Source organism: Trichomonas vaginalis, chromosome V, assembly GCF_026262505.1.
Source record: "Trichomonas vaginalis G3 chromosome V, whole genome shotgun sequence".
Classification (NCBI taxonomy): domain Eukaryota; phylum Parabasalia; order Trichomonadida; family Trichomonadidae; genus Trichomonas; species Trichomonas vaginalis.
The window spans coordinates 27,745,969-27,766,898 of NC_067207.1; the positions used below are offsets into that span (position 1 = coordinate 27,745,969).

The 20,930-nt window shown below is 31.1% G+C and overlaps 9 protein-coding genes and 1 non-coding gene across 10 annotated transcripts, besides 3 other annotated features; 5 read left to right on the plus strand and 5 right to left on the minus strand.

The window, feature by feature from the left end:
• Positions 1–206: 206 nt before the first annotated feature.
• On the minus strand, positions 207–1,388 carry TVAGG3_0414450 (uncharacterized protein; the record flags this gene model as incomplete). Its single annotated transcript, XM_001315448.1, has 1 exon — positions 242–1,303. One exon carries the CDS (start codon positions 1,301–1,303, stop codon positions 242–244), a length of 1,062 nt encoding a protein of 353 aa, XP_001315483.1.
• Positions 1,389–1,532: 144 nt separating this feature from the next.
• TVAGG3_0414460 (uncharacterized protein) lies at positions 1,533–3,499 on the minus strand (the record flags this gene model as incomplete). Its single annotated transcript, XM_001315447.1, has 1 exon — positions 1,686–3,341. One exon carries the CDS (start codon positions 3,339–3,341, stop codon positions 1,686–1,688), a length of 1,656 nt encoding a protein of 551 aa, XP_001315482.1.
• A 628-nt stretch (positions 3,500–4,127) lies between these two features.
• TVAGG3_0414470 (uncharacterized protein) lies at positions 4,128–4,439 on the minus strand (the record flags this gene model as incomplete). Its single annotated transcript, XM_001315446.1, has 1 exon — positions 4,128–4,439. One exon carries the CDS (start codon positions 4,437–4,439, stop codon positions 4,128–4,130), a length of 312 nt encoding a protein of 103 aa, XP_001315481.1.
• A 582-nt stretch (positions 4,440–5,021) lies between these two features.
• On the minus strand, positions 5,022–6,860 carry TVAGG3_0414480 (bifunctional inhibitor/lipid-transfer protein/seed storage 2s albumin superfamily protein family; the record flags this gene model as incomplete). The annotated part of the gene is made up of 1 exon (XM_001315444.1): positions 5,022–6,860. The coding sequence occupies one exon, from the start codon at positions 6,858–6,860 to the stop codon at positions 5,022–5,024; it is 1,839 nt and encodes a 612-aa protein (XP_001315479.1).
• A 3,296-nt stretch (positions 6,861–10,156) lies between these two features.
• Positions 10,157–10,204: a mobile genetic element.
• Positions 10,205–11,517: 1,313 nt separating this feature from the next.
• TVAGG3_0414500 (STKc GSK3 domain-containing protein) lies at positions 11,518–12,622 on the plus strand (the record flags this gene model as incomplete). Its single annotated transcript, XM_001315443.1, has 1 exon — positions 11,531–12,538. One exon carries the CDS (start codon positions 11,531–11,533, stop codon positions 12,536–12,538), a length of 1,008 nt encoding a protein of 335 aa, XP_001315478.1.
• Positions 12,623–12,917: 295 nt separating this feature from the next.
• TVAGG3_0414510 (retrograde vesicle-mediated transport, Golgi to ER) lies at positions 12,918–13,568 on the plus strand (the record flags this gene model as incomplete). Its single annotated transcript, XM_001315442.1, has 1 exon — positions 13,074–13,508. One exon carries the CDS (start codon positions 13,074–13,076, stop codon positions 13,506–13,508), a length of 435 nt encoding a protein of 144 aa, XP_001315477.1.
• Positions 13,569–13,678: 110 nt separating this feature from the next.
• TVAGG3_0414520 lies at positions 13,679–13,761 on the plus strand. Its single transcript has one exon. It is a non-coding gene; the product is annotated as a tRNA-Tyr (tRNA).
• A 974-nt stretch (positions 13,762–14,735) lies between these two features.
• On the plus strand, positions 14,736–15,342 carry TVAGG3_0414530 (saposin family; the record flags this gene model as incomplete). Its single annotated transcript, XM_001315441.1, has 1 exon — positions 14,736–15,329. One exon carries the CDS (start codon positions 14,736–14,738, stop codon positions 15,327–15,329), a length of 594 nt encoding a protein of 197 aa, XP_001315476.1.
• A 1,102-nt stretch (positions 15,343–16,444) lies between these two features.
• Positions 16,445–16,481: a mobile genetic element.
• A 1,176-nt stretch (positions 16,482–17,657) lies between these two features.
• Positions 17,658–17,695: a mobile genetic element.
• A 103-nt stretch (positions 17,696–17,798) lies between these two features.
• TVAGG3_0414560 (putative D-isomer specific 2-hydroxyacid dehydrogenase domain-containing protein) lies at positions 17,799–18,778 on the plus strand (the record flags this gene model as incomplete). Its single annotated transcript, XM_001315440.2, has 1 exon — positions 17,820–18,761. One exon carries the CDS (start codon positions 17,820–17,822, stop codon positions 18,759–18,761), a length of 942 nt encoding a protein of 313 aa, XP_001315475.1.
• A 511-nt stretch (positions 18,779–19,289) lies between these two features.
• TVAGG3_0414570 (uncharacterized protein) lies at positions 19,290–20,854 on the minus strand (the record flags this gene model as incomplete). Its single annotated transcript, XM_001315439.1, has 1 exon — positions 19,353–20,705. The coding sequence occupies one exon, from the start codon at positions 20,703–20,705 to the stop codon at positions 19,353–19,355; it is 1,353 nt and encodes a 450-aa protein (XP_001315474.1).
• Positions 20,855–20,930: the final 76 nt, after the last annotated feature.

A 20,930-nucleotide genomic window follows, 5' to 3' on the forward strand; every position in this document is an offset into this window, starting at 1 on the left:
TTTTAATACTATATTCTAAATATTATTATATATGAATTCACAATATGAGCATATTTATTATCAGGATATATGAGAAATAACATAGCATATAATCAGAATTTAGTTATGTTTGAAATATGTATAAGAGTTTTATAGATAATATTTATGTTTATTTCTTTTAAATTTTGATAGTTTATGAAAGAATTAAATAACATTAATAAAAAAAAGTAATTATTAAATTATATATATATATATAAAAATTCTAATCAAGTTCATCAACGTTGAACTTATCGGATACATTTTCGTCAAATTTTTCTTCAGAAACAATCGTGATTTTAGATGTTTCTGTTCCTTTGTTGTCTTCTTCAAATTTTAGAGGGCTTGAAGGTACACTCTCGTCTTTTGTCTCGTCATTTGCACCAGTTGTAACAAAGAAACGCTCATCTGAGCTCATGGTAAAAAGGTTGCCACCTGATGAGCTTTCTGATGCATCTTCGTCTGAAGACCACAGTTCTGGATGATCTTTAAGAGACTGGCCCGCTTCGATGACTGCTTTTCGCTGCATGTTTCGGAACTTGATTCGGTTTTGATCTTGTTGTTGAAGTTTCTCTTGTTTGATCTGCTCCCGCATGGACTTTTCTGCTTGTGGACCGCCTTGAACCCATGCATTAACTAAACGGCGTTCATCAAGCTCAATTGGTGAGTCATCAAGGAACCTAAGCTCTTTATTCATAGAAATGAGCTTACGGCGGTAATTGTCCATGTTTCTTGTGACTGGATTTCCTGTATTTCTTAAAACTCGAAGTTTGGGAAGCTTTTGCAGGTATTCAGAAAACTTTTCATCTTCCATTCCATTATCTGTCATGTTTAGTACTGTTAACTCGGGAACATCTGCAAGGCCAGATAATGACTCTGGTTGCTTTAGTCTGTTATGATCAATTTCAAGAGTAGTTAAATTTGGACAGCCAGAAAGGCCTGAAATGTTTGAAATGAAATTATTTGAAACAACTAGTGTTTTAAGAGAATAAAGACCTTCTAAGCCGCTAAGTTCTTCGATGATATTGTTTTGAAGATATAAACATGCCAAATTTTTTAGATTTGATAAGCCTTCAATAACAGAAATGGCATTGTTATTGAGCCAAAGAGCCTTTAAATTAATGAAAGGATCTAAATTTTTTATGCGTGTGAAAGATCGATAATGTAAATAAAGAACGTCATTGAGTTCAGGTGAACTGACATAACCACTATTCTTTTTGAGTGATTCGCGGATTGCTTTTTTAGTAATTGGCTTTCCATCGTCTTCCTCCTCTTCAAAGTAACTCATTACAAAAAAAAATAACGTGTTTTATTTCTTCTCCCAAATTATTTACGTTTAAAAAATCCGGAACGCATAGAAATCAAATGTCAGATAAGGATAACAAGCATTTATCTAAGAAAATTTGGCTTTCGATTTAGAAAAAATGGAAATTTAATGTATTCTCTGATATTAATGAACGTTATGGGTTATACATTGCGTGAATGATAATTTTTGTTAAATTATATCGATTAATAAATTAAATATTAAATTTTTTTATTATTGAATTCGAGTTCAAGCTTAAACTATATCGGAAATCATTTGTTTATATGAAATTTTAGAAAAATTGTTGTTGATAAAATCGAAAATCATGAAAAAAAATTATAAAATAAATTTTACAAGAAATCATAGATTATATATACTTAGTGAAGCGTGGGAGAACATTTGAATCTGGAATTCTCTTCATAGCGTTCTGCATTAAGCTCATTCTGTTTGGATGTCCAAGACCACACAAAAGAGCAACGGATTGCTGCATGATAATATTGTATTGGCCCAACTTATCTAACACCTTCTCTGTATTTTGCATAATATTAGGAATTGCCTTAATTTCGTTTGAAAATCCGTTTTCAAACAGATAAATGAGGAAAGAAAGGCAGTTCAAGCATATATGTTGCTGTTCAAGATGGAGAACAAGCATAAATGATGCCAAATTATGGAGTTTCTTGTCAATACAATTTTGTTTGTTGCCGCGAACAGCAAAAGTAAGAGCAAGGAAGCCATTGGCAACAATCTCGGTGACTTTTGCGTTCTTCTGGATGACAGGAGCAAGTTTATTCTCGACTTTTGTGGCAAATTCGATTTCTTCAGGTGAAACATCACTTCTAAGGCTGTAGTCGAATGATCTATTGGCTTTTTCATCATATTTGGCCATGGTTCTGCATAAAATAACGCATGCAGCTGAAAGAACGAATGGTTCCATTTTTTCATCGATCAAATCGAGAACAAACTGGACATTCTTGGGATCCTCGAGGTATAAAGTGCAATCTGACATGAAACAGATCCTGGAAAACGCCAAAATCGATACATTATTTTTCATATTAAAAAGTGTATCGACATACTTCTTGTTTGTTGCAATCCTTCGCATCGCTGCTGGTGTAATATTGCAAATTGATATGGAAAGAAGTAAAGCGTCACGTTCTGGACCTTCAAATTCAGATTTTTCAAAGTGGTCGAGCAAAATGTCCAAAAGTCCCTTCTCTGCGGCCTTCTTAAATGATTCTTCATCGGCCAATTTGAGGTATTTGACGATTTTTCCAAGATTTTGGGATGAAACATCCTTTAATGAAGGAACTAAGGTATGCATCAAGGTAAAATCGAATACTCCGTCGATGAAGAGCTGGATGCCGAAATCTGAAAGGGCTTCGATGACTTTTGTATTGTGAACGAATAATTTCATCAAAGGAATGATAATTTTGCCGATATTACGGGCAGTAAGCTTCTCAGCACCTTGGTCTGTAATTTGGTTCTGTCTTAAAAACATTTTGAGCTTTAATAATTGAATCAAAAATTCATCTTGGTCAAAAACTAAGTCTACGAGATCTCTGTATGGTTTAATGTCATTATCGGTGGTAGAAAGGTTAGGCATTCCGATATGTGACATGAACATTTTAATTCCTTGCTCAATTTCCTTATTTGTGCCATTTTTCTTTGTAATTGAGTATTCTCCAAGTGCTGCTACGAGATTTTCTTTGGATTCGAATACCTGTCCGAGTCTGAAATGAGCCAAAGCGAAATAAATTTGGAGTGGATCATTTTCAAGGGGTTCTTTTCTAATTTCATGGTATGATTTTATGATTCTGTTGCAGTCTTCAACGACTATGTCATTCTTGTCTAATAACAATGCACATTGAGCTCTTGCAGCAAGTAATGAAAATAAAATTTCTGTTTCTTCATCAGAATTTCCTTTAATACTATCGATGACTGGGGATATTTCTTCAGATGCAACCTTGTATTTGCGTCCAGAAACTAACTTAAGAATTCTTTGCGAATTTTCGCGAAGATTTTCCATAAATAAATGGTCAGACAACTGCTTTATGAAAAAAGTTTGTTTTAGAGATAAATAAGAGAATTTAGATCTTGCAATTATTCATCATGATAGTGTGTAAATAGAGGAATGTAATTACTATTTCCAACCATTGTAACTCTCTTTTTTTAATTTAAATCATTCGAAATTAGTCATGAATATAATGCCTAACGATCTCATCTGATTGAAAATATATTCTTTGTATCATTTCATATAATATATTAGCTTGAAACATCCAGAAATCGATGCTTTTTTTTTAACATATTTTAGCAATAATTATTAATTTGCTAACGTTGTTAGATACTTCTATGGAATGTATGTCCCTCCAAAATATTCACTGATGTGATAGCATCCTCGGGATTTTTGGACTTCCAATGAATTGAAAGAAATTTGAAGGAATCTAAGCAGAAAACTATGCAAAAAGTTCATTACCATATAATATATTGCATATATTTCATAAAATTAAAAGGCATTTCAAAAATGGATTTCGAGAACAATTGAAATCCTGATTTGTTGAGGGATTATTAAACAAATTTGCATGTCATTCACATCTATCCATCGAAAGTTTAGAGTTCTGAGATGCTTACACTTGAAAAATAAGAAACTCACAATAAATCATTTAAAAATTATTTTTATCTAAAGAGAAAGATATGAAATAATACATTTCACATAAGCATCTGATATCAAAGATTGCTTTTATCATAAAAAAAAGATATTATAAAAAATATAATTTACATAAGTGGATTAAATCCAAATAGACTAAACAATAAATTAGAAGAACACTTCATTCATGGTATTATCTTCTCTATTTTCAGGGGGAGTATCTGAGGTAAATAACTCAGGATCGTTCTGTATATCAAGTGTTGTCTTTGTTGTTTCTGTTAAAACAGTTCCAATTTCTGTTTCTTCAGATACATCAGGGATTTCAGATGAAGAATCATCAGAAAGACCCTTCTTAGTACGTCTGTACATAAACAATCCGAGAAGTGAAAACAACAAAAGAATGGCCATTGCGCCAATACTCAATCCAATAATTCTTCCCGCCTTTGATTTATCTCTTGGTGCAACATCATTCACAATCATTTCCAATGTGATATATGTTTCTGTTTCAATAACAGTGAATGTAACAACATGAGTCAATGTTACTTCACCTCTAGAAAGTGTTTCAGAAACAGTAATTGTTTCTTCAACGGTTGTTGTTATAATTTTAGATGAAGTAACAATGATTGTTTCACCACTTGAAGGGACATTTGAAGCAGAAGGTGTTGATGCAGGAGTTGGAATAGGTGTTGAAAACGCAGGAGTACTAAATGCTGTTGCAAAAACAGTCTTAAATGGTGTACTCGATGGTGTTGAAAAAGCGGTTTCAAATGGAGTAATAAATGGTGTTTCGACATTTGTTACAGAAGCTGTTTCAAATGCTGTAGAAAATGGAGTGATAAATGGTGTTGTTTCAGCAGTTGAATGTGCTGTACTGAATGGAGTATCATGTGGTGTAGAATGTGCAGTACTAAATGGAGTATCATGTGGTGTAGAATGTGCTGTACTAAATGGAGTAATAAATGGTGTTGTAAATTCAGTTTCAAATGGAGTTTTATGTGCAGTACTAAACGGTGTCTCAAATGCAGTAACAAAAGCAGTGGAAAATGGAGTACTAAACGGTGTTTAAAAAGCAGTAACAAAAGCAGTAGAAGATGGAGTTTCAAAAGCAGTAACAAAAGCAGTAGAAGATGGAGTTTTAAAAGCAGTAATAAAAGCAGTAGAAAATGGAGTTTCAAAAGCAGTTTTGAAAGCAGTAGAAAATGGTGTTTCATGTGCTGTAGAAAATGCTGTGGAATGTGCTGTTGAAAAAGGTGTTTCAAATGCTGTTTTTTCTGCAGTAGAAAATACTGTATCGAAAGGAGTTGAATGAGCTGTTGAATGTGCAGTACTGAAAGGTGTTTCGAAAGCAGTAACAAATGGTGTTGAATGTGCTGTAGAAAATGGAGTTGAATGAGCTGTGGAATGTGCAGTACTGAAAGGTGTTTCAAATGCTGTTTTTTCCGCAGTAGAAAATACAGTTGCAAATGGAGTTACATGGCCTGTTGAATGTGGTGTAGAATGTGGTGTCTCAAATGCAGTACTAAATGGAGTAGAATGTGCTGTAGAAAATGCTCTTGAATGTGGTGTAGAATGAGGTGTTTCGAAAGCAGTACTAAATGGAGTTGAATGAGGAGTAATTGCATTTGTAGCAATTACACTGAAACTTGAAAATGTAAATGGAAAAACATCTTTTTCTAATGGTTTTGCTGTAGGGAATTTATTATATGGCGTTTCTCTTGGTACTCTTGTGAATTGTGTAGCAACATATGTATATTCTGATGGAGAAGGAAGATCAGAAATTTTTTGTTCTCCTTCGAAACTATTACTTATTGTTGCATATGAAATATCATCTGTTGTAGCTCTATTAATTGATTTTCCTGATTCTTCACAAACAGGTGCAGTTCCATTTGTTTGCATTATTACCCAATTTAGATTTTTTCCATCGGGTTGTGTGTAATAAATGTATTGATTAGGAAGATTTTGGGAAAATTCTGGATTCTTAAAATCATCATTCATCGAATTCCATCCAATATAAGAATTCAAATATATCTCATGACCTCTTCCTCCATATGTTGTTGCATCTTCTGTCTGTGAAAAATCATATTCATCGGTGTTATCTTTGTCTAAAACAAAGTTATTGAAGAAACAACAGCTCTGTGTATAAAACGATGCATAAACACTTGGTGGTTCACCATTTTTAGGCATTGGTGGACCTTCAAAATACAAAGCGCCACCTCCAAATTTGATAGATTTCTGATATTGTTTTTTATTTTCATCTTCAACTTCTTTTTCATCTAAGAAGTGGTTTGTAATGTAATTGTTAATGAATTTGGTATCGAAAATGTCTAATCTCTTTGTCATACAGCATTCCATGCCTCCGCCAAATGATGCAGCATGGTTTTGCTTAAATTCACAATGATCTAGTATGGCTTCTGTACAGGCAATGACTGATAAGCCTCCGCCACATGAATGCGCCCTATTTTCAATGAAATTGCACTCTTGGAGTACTAATCTGACGTTGAGAGTGTTTACTAAATTGGAATCTCCATCATAACACACGGCACCACCAAATTTGTAAGCAACATTCTTGTTAAAGATGGATTTAATTAAGTATACTTGTGATTGGACGCAGCAGATGGCTCCACCTGTTGCTGCACGATTTGATTTAAAATTATTTTCATCGCCGCTCGTTGTTAGTGAAGATTTATACACGTAGATGGCTCCACCAGATGCAGGATCTACTCCTGATCCTAAAGCCCAACAATTTGTGACGCTTAATTTGCTAATTAGAATATTGCAATAGTAGAACTGATACCTTGTTTGCTGATTATTGATATTATCATTTTCTGATAAAGTTCTGGAAACATATTCGTTATTGTATACGTTTTCGTAATCTGGAATATATATTTCGTAATCTGGCATATCCACAAATGCTGGTGGGTTAAGAATGTTTTCTTGACTTACGGGAGAATCTACTTCGCCGTCTGATATTGCTAAACTACATAAAATTGGAAGAAATATCATTACCAATCCAAGTGGAAAAAAATTTCTGAAGATAATTTGAATTGCCGAACCATCGATTATTAAAGTTGCCTATATTGATCTGATAAACAAATTTGTGCAAAAAAAGATATCAAGTGTAAGCAGTTTATTTGAAATTATGCTCTCAATTAAGAATACCGGTGTAAAAAATGAAAAGTATTGAAAATATTTTTTTGAATAATCGTTCACTTTCAATTTCAATGATATGTGCATTTTCACTCGGTTTCTTCAATAAATGCTCGAATTTTCTTCATATTCGAGTATAAAATTATTATTGTATATAAATTAATGTGACAATTTTTATTTGTGGCCATTTTCCGATTATTCCTCCAAAAATATGATAGAAAAGTGTAAATTCTTTAATAAAATGAAATTAACATTTGATTTAATGTCTATCCTCCATAAATCGACGTCTATCGTCCTTGGTCTCGAAATTCCATGTTTTGCAAAAAAAAAATTGAGATCGAAATTATTGGAATTGATACCATACATGGAATGTACCTAATGATTTTGTGTATGGCAAATAATATCATTGGGATCCCCCACATTCATATTCTCAAATTAAAAAAAAAATACAAGCCTTATGATCTATACTTTAGGATATTAAATAGCAAGCAATTTAAGCTATAAATGCATAAAAATATGCAAAGTATAACTAGAATTTTGAAATTTTTCAAAAATAACTTTAATATAATAGCTATTCAGGAAGAAATATCTCGTTGTTTTTGTATGGTTAAGCTAATATATTCTTTGTATTGAAATTCGAAGAGAAATCTTTTCAGTCCCAGATATTTCGTAGATTTAGCCTAGTTATGTTTATCTGAAAAGAAGTACTACTGAACCTATTCTCATTTGGACATAATTTATCGCAGATTTTGAGATTCGAAATGCCAAATGCCAGAATTTTTCAATTTTTGTTGGTCTTATGATTTGAATAGTTTCAATACCTTGTTATGAATGGATTTCAATTTAAAAAATCAAAATTCGATCTGACAACCGATTAATTCATATTCAAAATTCTTCCATCCTGTTGTTCAAACAATTTGATCAAAATAGACTTTTCGAAAATTTTTGTAACCTTGTATTTTCAATGGGTTTTACATTTATCAGAAAAGGAATTGAAGAGGTAGGGCAACGATAGAAAATTTTTGGAAAAAAAGTTCGGAGATCTTAAACGTATCATATTCCCTGCATGGTTTGGTATCTTCCGCCATGCGTTGTGCCAAACATATTGACACTTTCCAATAATTAATTTATGGTATGAGTCACAGAGTTAGATTATAAAAAGAAAGTAAATAATTGCAATTAGAAATCATATATGTCGGAAATCAAATGTTGATGAGCAGAAACCTTTTACTCATCATAAAAGAGATAAATCACTAAAGATTTGTATACATTAAAATTTGATATTTGGTGCTCGAAAACTGTCTGATGGGACTCCTCCAAAATGAACCAATCTATCGCTGAGGACCAAATTAGATGATGTGGATGGTGTATTCTCTAATTCTAACTTAGGAAGAATGGGAACAAAACGAATGACGACAACAACATGTCAAACATAGATTAAATATCTATGAATCAATAAAGTATACGTGCATTGAAGGTGATAACGATCACTTGAGGCTTATAACTCTTTGACTAAATTATGCAATAATTAAATATAATCATTTTTATATTTTTATACTGATAGTAATTAATATACTATCCTGCTTAATAAATGGTATGATCAAATTTGTTTGAAAATTTAATTATGTATATGAAACTATGTCTTCTATATAAAAATCAAAATTTTCGGACGAACCTAGATTGAACCTTTATGAAAATCTATCATTTTTGTTAATTGAGTTAATATGAATCTTTTACATATGTATATATAGCATTGATAGCTTATATAATCATGGTTTATTCCATATTAACATATTTTTTCAGTTAAATTTGTTAATAATATCATGTAACAAATTAATTCAAGACTAGAATGTCTACAAAATGCTAACAAATAAGAACAAAATACGATTTCTCGACTTAAATTTTAATATGGAGTAGTTTTTCGTTTAAATCTAATTAAAAATGAATAAAAACTTATTTGTACTATTTTCATTCAAAGATTTTAATAATGTAAATCATGCATTTTCATAATTCAGTACAGTTCTTTTTAGAATTAAAGTTGATGAGGATGATATTTGTGATTTAAAATAATTTGTTAATGTTCACCTTTTATTCATCACCTTGTGGTATGCCCTAAAGCAATAGCATTATCAATTCTGCTGAATTGATCAACTCAAAATTCCAAAAAAAATTCAAAATTTCAAAAATGAAATTAAACAATTTGAATTTTCACATGAAAAAATCAATTTCGAAAAAATTTGGAAAATCAAAGTATTTGATAATTAGTCAAATAATCAATTTACATCGTTTTTACTCATAAAAAACAACTAATTTTTGATTTTGATATCATATTTGATAAATACTCATTCCAGAATTGACGTAATGTATTAATTATTGTTAGAGATATTGCTTTCGCAGCAAAATTCTTATTTCATGAAAGAAAAAAAAATGATTTTATTCCAACAAAAACAAGTAAACAGATGAATGGAAACGTACTATATTTTCATAAATGTAGTAATCAGCGTGTCGGCTTTTGTTTATCATGTTCGAGTCAAAATGTATTAACTTGTAATAAGAAATATTCGAAGATTATATGAAGTATTCAGCATTCTTTGTAGAAATATTTGTAATTCATTACTAACATATATAATAAAGTTGTTTTTTTTCCCTTATTGCAATAATTTTGTCTGATTTTAATAACTTTTCATGTATACGAGTTGTGTGAATATGCATCATAATATGCGTAAATATACTTATTTGCGACGAATAATGTGGTTGCATAATGGAGGTGCTAAATTTTGATTTTTAATATGGGGCTTTGGTATGTATAATCATGTTCTTATCTCAACGTAGGAGTATTGGTGCAATATGATTAAAATTTACGAGGTTGATCTTAAATTGAATAATTCTGGAGTATAAATCACAATGCAGCTAATTCTATGTTAAAGATAGATACAGATTGTAGTAATCAATTAGGGAGTACAAATTCATTCTTTCATTTCTGTCGTATTGAGCAGAAAGGAAGAGATCATAACCCTAGGAAAAAAAGCCCAAATTTGTCACTTTTCATAGTACGTTAAACTCAATTCGCTCGGCGAATGCCGAGCACACGTACTCATCATTCAACATAATATTCTCATTCTTTGGTTATTATAGTGCCAGACAACACAAGATTTCAAAGAATTACTTGAGTTTTCAATTAATCTTAATCCGATTTTAGATTTATCGAGAACTCCATCATCACAATCACATACTTCAGTGCGGTAACTACAATTATCCATATACAGAAGGAAGTTCTTTTCGAACAACTCATTTGGAGTCTGTTTTGGAAAGAACTTCTTTCTGTCCGACTTAATTTCATAGTTCCTGATCAACCAAAAGACAGAAACCACACACTATCTACTTAGGAAAGGAGTTCTTTCTAAATCTTCCTTAAATTGAGATTTTACGAGAGATAACCCTTCTATTGCACTTAAAAATGAACATTTTGATATCTTTAGTATCACACAAGGTCATATATAGTATTTCATCTACATGAATACATTCATCTTTCGAAGTCTCTCATTAAATGGGAAGCTTCGAAAGATGAATCGTTTTATTCATACAACTTTAAATCTCGAACACATTTAGAGAGTGAGTATATCATTTTATTCTTGTTTTGAGTTTATTCTGATTCAAAATTGCAGTGAAAACAGAAGTTCACACATCATATCTGAATGTGAGCTCATCTATACTTATACGATCTCAATACCTCCACTCTAAGCATAAGAGGTGAAGTTATATAAAAATTATCAGATGCGTTGAAGTCTCAAAAGTATTGCCTGAATGCTTGTTTCATATTTGTCCAAGTAGTTTCAATGAATAAATGTATTGTTTTTTATAATTTCGATTTATTTTTAGAAAATATTCAATATAAACCGTTATTGTGTTATTTACATCTCATAAATTCTCTGTCTAAATCATATAAAAGCGCGTTTTACCCCTATGAATCAAGAAATTCATTCAATATTCATGGTATATTTATTAAATTTATACGATTTACTAATAATCAATATTATATCCTCATAAATTGCAATATATTTTGGTAATCTATGATAATCATATACAATATTTGAAATCAAATTTTCATTAGTTTAGGTTCCTTGTTAATAGTAAACCATTATATTTATTACTAATAATAAAATCTATGTGTCGTATTGAAATTCAATAAAATTACTTATTCGGTCCAAAAAAACAAATTAGATAAAATTTTTCTTTTTTTATGTAATTTTTGTTTTTCATTTTTCTCAAGATCCTAAGTTATGTTCTAACTTTTGACATCATATCCTATCATGCTAGGCTATATATTATAGCATATCCAAAAGGTAAGGAAATCTATCAGAGAAGCCTTTTTGACCTATCGTTGCCCTACCTCTGGAATTGAAAATATTCACAAATTTTTCACGATGACGCAGAAGACTGCTGAAAACAAGGAACCCCCAGAACATAAAAATCTCCCACCTCCAAGTTGCCCTGTAAAGGTTGGAAAGGTATTTAAATCAATTAACGTTATCGGATCCGGAGCATTTGGCGTTGTTTACTGCGCTATGGGTCACAATGGAGAGACATGTGCCATCAAATGTGCTGTCGATGATCCGAACTACAGAAACCGCGAAGTTAAGGTTTTTACTCGCCTTAATCATCATAATTGCATAAAGATGAGAAGCCATTTCAAATCGAAGGACAAGAAATATGATAGAACTATTGAGAACATCGTAATGGAATATCTCCCAGATTCCCTTCAGAATTATGATCGCCAGTTAGCCCAAAACAATGAACACTTACCGATTTGGATGGTAAAACTGTTTGCATACCAAATGTTCTGTGGTTTAAGGCATATGCATACAATTGGATATATTCATCGTGATATCAAGCCTGCCAACCTTCTTATTGACGTTGATGCTGGTATTCTTAAGCTTTGTGACTTTGGCTCATCAAAAAGGCCAAAACCAGGACAAACCTGCAAATCTTATGTCGGATCAAGGCCATATCGTGCAATTGAATGCATCTTAGGAAGCGAAACTTACGGAGCCCCCATAGATATCTGGTCTGCTGGCTGCGTTATTACCCAAATGCTTACAGGCGTTAATCCAATTTTCGCAGCAAGTTCTACTGAAGAATTGACCAATTCTATCATTCATTTCCTTGGTACTCCATCAAAGGAAGATATTCAAGATATGGAAGTTAAATGGAACCCACCAAAGATTCATAAAAAACTTTTAATCGAGTCTCATCTTCCAAAGCACACTCCAAACGATATAATCGATCTCCTTAATCATATTTTCGTCTACTCTCCAAAGAAAAGACTTACTGCAGAGCAATGTATGAAACATAAATGTTTTGCGGAATTATTTACCATGAAGACTTTGCCAAATGGCAATCCTATGCCAAAACTTGATGAAGTCCCACAGTAATGTGTTTGTTAACTTAATTTATTTTTTGAAAATAAATTCTAAAAAAAAATCTTTTGATTTATTAACATAAACGATTGTTTTTCAGGTTTTATATGTATTAAACATCCAAAAATTGGATTAAACTTAAAATGAAGCAATACCTATTGAAAAAATATCATTTCTGAGCACCATCATGCTGTATTTAGTTATTCTAAGCGCTCTATTAACTATTTTTAGACTCTGATAATCTAATTGACCAAATCAGATAAACATTATCAATATCGAAAGTCATTTTGCTTATAAAAGTTTGAAAATATAATGTGCTAATGCAAGTTAATATATTATATATCAGATCTTGTTGTAGTTTCATACGGCAAATGTCATTTTTCTCATAAGAGCTTTTAGAGTTGTTTTCATTGGGGCGTCTGGCTCAGGAAAAACATCTGTAACGCAAAGAATTGCAACACATAAATTCAACCCTACAGTATTTTCATCATCAGGACCTAAATCAACAAGAATTTTAGTAAATCGCGAAAATAAAGAATTTTACGTTGACATGATTGATGCTCCAGGAAATCCGAAATATCGAGAGTTGACTCTAAAATATATAGAAGATGCTACTGTAGTTATACTAGTTTTTGACGTAACAAATCCAAATTCTTTGCATGATGACGTTATGTATTGGGCAGCTAAAGTACATGAATCTAATTCGATTAATAGAATAATTCTCGCAAATAAAATCGATCTTGACAAAGAAAGAAAAGTTTCTACAACTGAAGGTATGAAGTTTGCAAATAAATTTTTATTTTCATACTCAGAATGCTCTGCATTGCATGGTGTTGGCGTAGAAGAACTTTTTGATGTAATATTATTTCATTGTATTAATTCTTGGAACGAATATTTCTTTAATAACGAAAATTCAATAACAAGCGATGAGAACGAAGAGAATAGTTATTATTTGCCATTCGAAATAATGAATCTACAAATATAATTTTTTTTTGTTTTATTAAATTTTTTTTATGTATCACTATATTATACTATAGCTTCGTCGAGTAATAGGATTTAGATTCCACATATTAAGAGCATTATTTGTATAAAATGGTAATATCAAAATGAACAAATTAATTATTATAGACACTTTAATTCAAAATTAAATGAAAACCGACCATAGCTCAGTTGGAAGAGCATGGGACTGTAGAATTGTGGTTATCCCGGGGTCACTGGTTCGAATCCGGTTGGTCGGATTACTTTTTATTTTTTATGATGAATTTATTATAACCATGGTAAACGATACCCAAGGTGTTGTTTATACTAAATATGACGACTTTGCGATATGCGGAACAAACGAGTCCAAAGTTATAAATAATGCTGGGAAAAATCTAGATTCATCTGTTATCTATATCCAAAATTTTTTCGAAGACCTACCTGTTAAGCAAATTGGTAGTGCAGCATTTAAATCAAATACAATTATTACATCAATACATATTCCGAACAACATTGAATACATTTTCTTTGATGCTATTTCTTATTGCACGAATCTTCAATACATATACTTTGAAGAAGGAAGTCATTTGTTTTATATTTCTCAAGGATCGATTTATTTTCTAGAAAAATTAAAATATTTACGTCTTCCCAGGACAGTCTCAGTGGTTCCGACTAATTTATCCTTGGGAGCAAATCCAAACTTTGAAACTTTGATTTATTGCGGATTAACCATCTTTCCAATGGGAACATTTATGAGATCCAGGGTACCTAATGTTCTTTATTGTCCAAAAACCATCTATGTTATTGATGATTATCCAAGCGATAATTTTGGAGGATGCGATAACCTAAAGAGGATGAGTCAATGTGACATTGTGCCTCCAATACCGTGTAATACAGTAAGAAATAACAAGCACAATTGTAATAACTTATTTTCATTTTCATATCTTTATGTATTTATTTTTCTTTGAATTATTTAAAAAATTTTCAGCTCTATCCGCAAAATATGCTTAATTCTGTACTTTTGAAACCAAATACCCTTGATTCTCATATTACATTAATTACTAGTAAAGTTCACACATCAACTCTTTTCCTGAAAAAAAATTCTGACGAACGTGTGAAAAATTGAATTGATGATGGTTGACATTTCAATGATTAAAAAAAATATATCAGTGTTTATTTGAAGACATGTCAATTTATTCAAATTTGATCTGATTTAGAATCAATTGACATTCAAATGTTTTTGTTGATTGTAGCAATCAGAGCTGAATCAGAGGTTTATAAAGCAATGAAAGCTGGTTTTCCATGCAAGATATGTCATTCATTACATAAAAGAATGCATGATGTCGATCCAACAAAAATAAACATCTCTCGTGATTCGTTTATAAAAGAATGCAATTCGATGCCGATGTCAACACGAGGTCTTTGTCATATCATCGCACTTGATTGGTATGATCACATTCAACAAAACAAAGACGTTCAAAATGCTTGTTCTTTTTCATGTGACTCAACAGTTCGAAAGATCAAAACACGCAAACAAGATAAACAAAAACCACGATCACGTCCTCGTAGTCTTTCACTCTTTAATTATCAAGATGATATCTGCCTTGCCTGCAGAAGTACAATACAGTGTATATTAGACATGTTTCCTGAAATTGTTGCCGGAATGCCTGAAGATCAAGCAAATCCGCTTTACGATGCTTGTATGAAGGTCCCAATGTTTGAAGATAGATGTCATCTTCTCACGCAAGAAAAAGTTTCAAGGGTATATAGTTATATTTCACAAAATATTTCTCCTTATGAATTTTGTTCAATGTTTAAACAATGCTAAAATTATAATAAAAATTCTGTTCATAATTTTATATTGAGTTCTTTTTGTAATTCATCTTGTCTTTGAAATTCAAGAGAAATACATGAGTAAATGATTTGATTTAGTATACAGCATTCAGTCTAGTTAAATGATTTCAAAATGAGATATTTTGTTAGTATTTGAGCACAATTATAGCCATTCGATGCTGTAAATGATTTTGTTCTATAAGTTTTAACATTCCCTCATTCAAAAACGTTGAAAATGTATTGAGTTCATTCAAACTCAATCATAAGGCATGTATAATTTGGTTTATAAAATGGTGACTAATTCAGGGAAAAATGAAGCTTAAAATACACATTAATTTATCATTAAGAAGAAAATTATATATATCGTTAGCATTTAGAAATAATTATTGATCAATTCCACACTGGGAAATCAATTTCTATATTATATTTTGTTCAGTGACAGATTCTTCATCGTTTTGTAGATAAAAATTAACAATTGTCAAATTGAAAACTGTAAAAATACAAAACTTGTGATAAAATGTCTATTAAAATACCCATTAGTATCAACAAATCTCATAGAACATACTTAAAGAAAAAATTAATTATTTATATTGAAAGAAATACAAGTGTGAATGAGGTAAGAGATAAATATGAAGTGCATCTGAAGGACACACTATAGCAATATGATGAAAATGTTCCGAAAACTTCAATTGCATAAAAAGAAAGCTCTGTGGTATGGCATGAAGTAATTCCTTTACCTGATATTCGGAGGTGCTTCAATATGGTGGGATGAGGAAAAACATACTCCCGAATTGTTTCGGTATCACAATTACAACTCGGCGCATGGTCGCTTCTATCGCAAAATGGTCTATTAGTTTCCATAATGAAATTATATTTAGATCCATCAAGTGATGAATCTATAGTAGTTGCGTTCAAAAAAGTTAATCCGTTTCCGACCTTAATTTGTATTTTTTCAACACTCACGAATGTTTTTGGAAACGATAATGTGTACGTATTAATTTCAGAACCTGTAGCTGCAAAAGCATAAGAAGAATTCCAAAAAAGCTATTATTGCATGTATAAATTTCACCGGTACGTGTGCTAGAGCATTGTATTTCACCATTTGAATTGTAATAAACAGAAATTCATCAAAAGTGACAGCTCTCAATTTTTTGACATTTGTAAATTCTAAATTGAATGAGAAAAATGAAATAATACTAAGCATAATACAATATTCTAGATTTAATTATAATTAGGAAAAAGTTAGTTTTGAGAGTACTTTTCATAGGCATATAGAATGAAATCTTCTGAAAAATAATATCACATAAACTCATATTATTTTCTAATATATAACTATTTTATATAAAAATCAAATTCAATGATCTTAAAAGCGAAGGATAAACCTCAAAATTTACGAATATAATGAGTGGGAATATAATGCTTATCTATCATAAAACCATATGAAATATCAATTTTTGCTTTACGCCTAATTTTTGACGACAATTAGCAAAAAATGTTAAATGTTAACACTCAGTCCATTTGAATATGAAAAATAAAATTGACTTTGATTAAATGTTTTTATTTATCATGCAATTCTTCTTGCGACCAAAGATTTGAATAAAAGTTCAAAAAATAAGATAGCTTAAAAAATAATGTACGGTAGTGTTTACTAATAGATGAATAGTATATAAATTCTATTAAAATGGATTTGATCCAAAAAAATATATAAAATTTGATCATAAATAAAATCGTTTTAAATTACTTCTTCATTTAAATTATAACAATTATTTTGGTTTTATATTTTTTTGGATCAAATTCATTTTAATAGAATTTATATACTATTCATCTATTAGTAAACACTACGTACATTATTTTTTAAGCTATCTTATTTTTTGAACTTTTATTCAAATCTTTGGTCGCAAGAAGAATTGCATGATAAATAAAAACATTTAATCAAAGTCAATTTTATTTTTCATATTCAAATGGACTGAGTGTTAACATTTAACATTTTTTGCTAATTGTCGTCAAAAATTAGGCGTAAAGCAAAAATTGATATTTCATATGGTTTTATGATAGATAAGCATTATATTCCCACTCATTATATTCGTAAATTTTGAGGTTTATCCTTCGCTTTTAAGATCATTGAATTTGATTTTTATATAAAATAGTTATATATTAGAAAATAATATGAGTTTATGTGATATTATTTTTCAGAAGATTTTGTGTTCTTCTTCAAAATTTTATTTTTTTATTAAAAAGAATCTTTACAAAATATCCATTTACTTTAATTAATATTTAAAAACGTGCTCTATCAAAAGTTCCAAAAATTCAATATTTTAGCTTTTCTGAGGTGTCACCTTTGATGAATTTCTGTTTACAACAGAATAGCCATCATTCTGGATCAATGTTTCTACAAGTTTCGTTTACTGAAGCAAAATTTTCGAAATTTTGTAAATACTTATGGGCGTCTTACACCCCCTATTATCAGTTCACTTCATTGTCAGAAATGAAAATTGTATTTCTCGAAAGGGATACTATCCCAAAGCACATCCAAATCCCCAGACCTAGCTTCCCACATGAATGGGTAGAATATGGATTTACGAAAGTTGAAGAAGTTTTCGAGAGAATCAAAAATGCTGAAATAATTATCGTAAATAAAGTTTTAATCAAGAGAGAAGTTATGGAGAAATGCCCTAAATTGAAACTTATCGCTGTTGCTGCTACAGGCATGAACAATATTGACCATGCCGCAGCAAAAGAATTCGGAATTACTGTTAAAAATGTAACAGGTTATTCCTCTGTTTCACTTCCAGAGCATGTTCTTGGATTAATATACTCTCTGAAGCACAGCATCCATTTGTGGGCTCGCGATCAATTGACTGACAGATGGAGCAATTCAAATACATTTTGTTACTTTGACCATCCAATTACAGACGTTAAGGGATCAACAATCGGAATCATAGGTAAAGGTAACCTTGGAAGCGAAGTTGGAAGGCTGGCTCAGCTTGTAGGAATGAATGTTCTTTATGCCGAGCATCGTGATGCCAAAACCATTCGCGAAGGCTACACGAAATTCGAGGATGTATTAGCACAATCCGACATCATTACTCTTCACTGTCCTTTGACAGATGAAACAAATAACATCATAAACGAATCTACAATCAACATGATGAAGCCAGGAGTCATGTTAATCAATACAGGCCGCGGAGCACTCATTGATTCTGAAGCAGTAATCAAAGCTCTTGAATCCGGAAAAATCGGATCAGCTGCCATCGACGTTATGATCAAAGAACCACCAGAGAAAGGTAATGTTATTATGGAAGCAGCAAAAAGGCTTCCAAACCTTATTGTTACTCCACACGTCGCCTGGTCATCAGATTCAGCTGTTGAGACCTTAGTTAACAAGGTTAAACAAAACATTGAAGATTTCGTTGCAAATTCTCATTAAATACTTTCTTAGTTTTTAATTATTACTCAAATTTTTGTTCTTTTTTGTTTTATTTTGGCTTTAAACAACATTCCTATCTATACTTGTGGAATATATGTAACTATCAATTTACAAATTACCTATGTTACTTTTTTATTAAAGATATAATTTGCTTATTAAGATGAAATATCATTAAAATCAGTTTGAAGTGCTCCAAAATCCTATGTATATCCTATGTGATTTATGAAAAGCAATAGAAACATTCTAAATTTTTCCAAAAAAATTTCAAATTTTTAAAAATGAACTTCAAAATTCAGATTTTACAGTGATTTTTTCAAATTTGAAAAAATTTTGGAAATACAAAAATATTTAATTTTAGACATATATTATAAATATTCACAAAATTTTAACCAAATTTGAAGATTCGAAAAATTATTAATTATCATATCATTTTTTAGGTTTAATTTGCTAACAAATAGAATAACATTGATATGTTTACTATAAATTTATATTAAAATCTATAATATAATATTTTCCAAAAATCAATCCGTTTCATATGGTAAAAATTGAAAAAATTGTGATATTTATACGGAAAAATATTAAATGAAAATTTTATTCATCGTCTTCAGGCGGATTTAGCATTGTATTAAGTTCTCCTTGTGCCATGTTAATTCTTGCCTCAAATTCCTTTGTATTATTATCATTCTTATCCATTGTTTTCAGTCTAGCCGTGTTTGCTGCGATAGATTTCTTCAATTGCTCGATATAGATCTCAGGATTAAATTCTCCGCTCTCAGCCTTAGCAGTAAATTCATCCATTTCCTTTTTAGCGCGTGTATACTGCGCTTCAAGGCCTTCTTGTACTGGAACTTTTCGAGATTTGCACATATTCATGATAAACTCGCCTTGTTCGATGAGATACTGAAGTGTAATAGGACAAACAAAGTTATCCCACTCCCAATCTGGAAGAATTGCGACTTGCGGAATTTCGACTTTTGGTTGAGGTTTCGCTGCTGGTTTTGGCTTCGGTTTCGGCTTGGCAGGGGCTTGTTCTTGCTTAGGAGATTCTGCTTGTGGAGCTGCTGGCTTCTGTTGCTGCTCAACTGCGGTTCCATTTGGAATTGAATGGATTTCAACGATTTTTGATTGAAATTCAGGCTTGGCAAATGGCTGCCTCATCTGTGCTGTAAATGTTACGTAGAATGAAGTACTGTCGTTGTTGAATTTTATTGGGATTTTGACTTCTTGTGTTGTTTTTCCTTCAAATTCTCTCATGTGGAGTTCGTATGTGGCTATTGGGGTCTTCTTAGTAATAATGAACTTTGTTTTCTGGATAATTTCGAAGACAACTTTTGTTTGTCTTAATTTCGCTGGTTTTGAAGTGTTCAACCCAGAAAATGAGCATTCATATTGACCAGGGACCTTGAATTTGGGTGTATAGTAGAAATTATTTTCATCTAATGGATGAGTAACTTTGATATTATAGTTGTAATTTCCTGGTGGGAGCTTGATTTCGTTAAATTTAATATAGATTGTTTCGGGTGGAACGGATTCATGGACAACAGGAATGTTCAATTGGAATTTCTTTAATGGTAAAACTGGACATTTTTGATTATTTTGATAAATTTGGGAAATATATGCACATGCTTCAACGGATTTGGCAATAATTTGATCATACTTTTCAGCAACTTGTGCAAAACCTGCACGCTGATAAACGATCTTGTCTTTGATTAAATTAACTCTTTCTTTATTAACGCGATCCATCAAAGAAATAAGTCTTTCGTTTTTGGGAATAGCAGCAGATGTTAAATCATTGCGACAAAGATCAAGTAACTCTGTGAAATCATCAATTAAAATTTGTTGTGACTCACCGTTGTGGCGAGCTTTAATAGCAGATTGAATGATGCTCATAGCAATTGCAAAAGTACGAGAAACATTCTTCTCTCGGATAGAAAGATCAGTCATTTAAAATTTTTTTTTGTTTTCGATTTTTTTTTCTCTTTCACAGTGTTGGCATTTTTCAAATTTCAACATAATTTTCGATTCCATTTCATTTGAAAGGACGATAGCATACATTATTAGAATTTTATCTTTTCACCCATCATTGGCGATTTTTCAACAATATTTTGATTCGAATAATCATAAAGAAATATGATATTACTACAAATCTCCTTTATATTAGTCATGTCT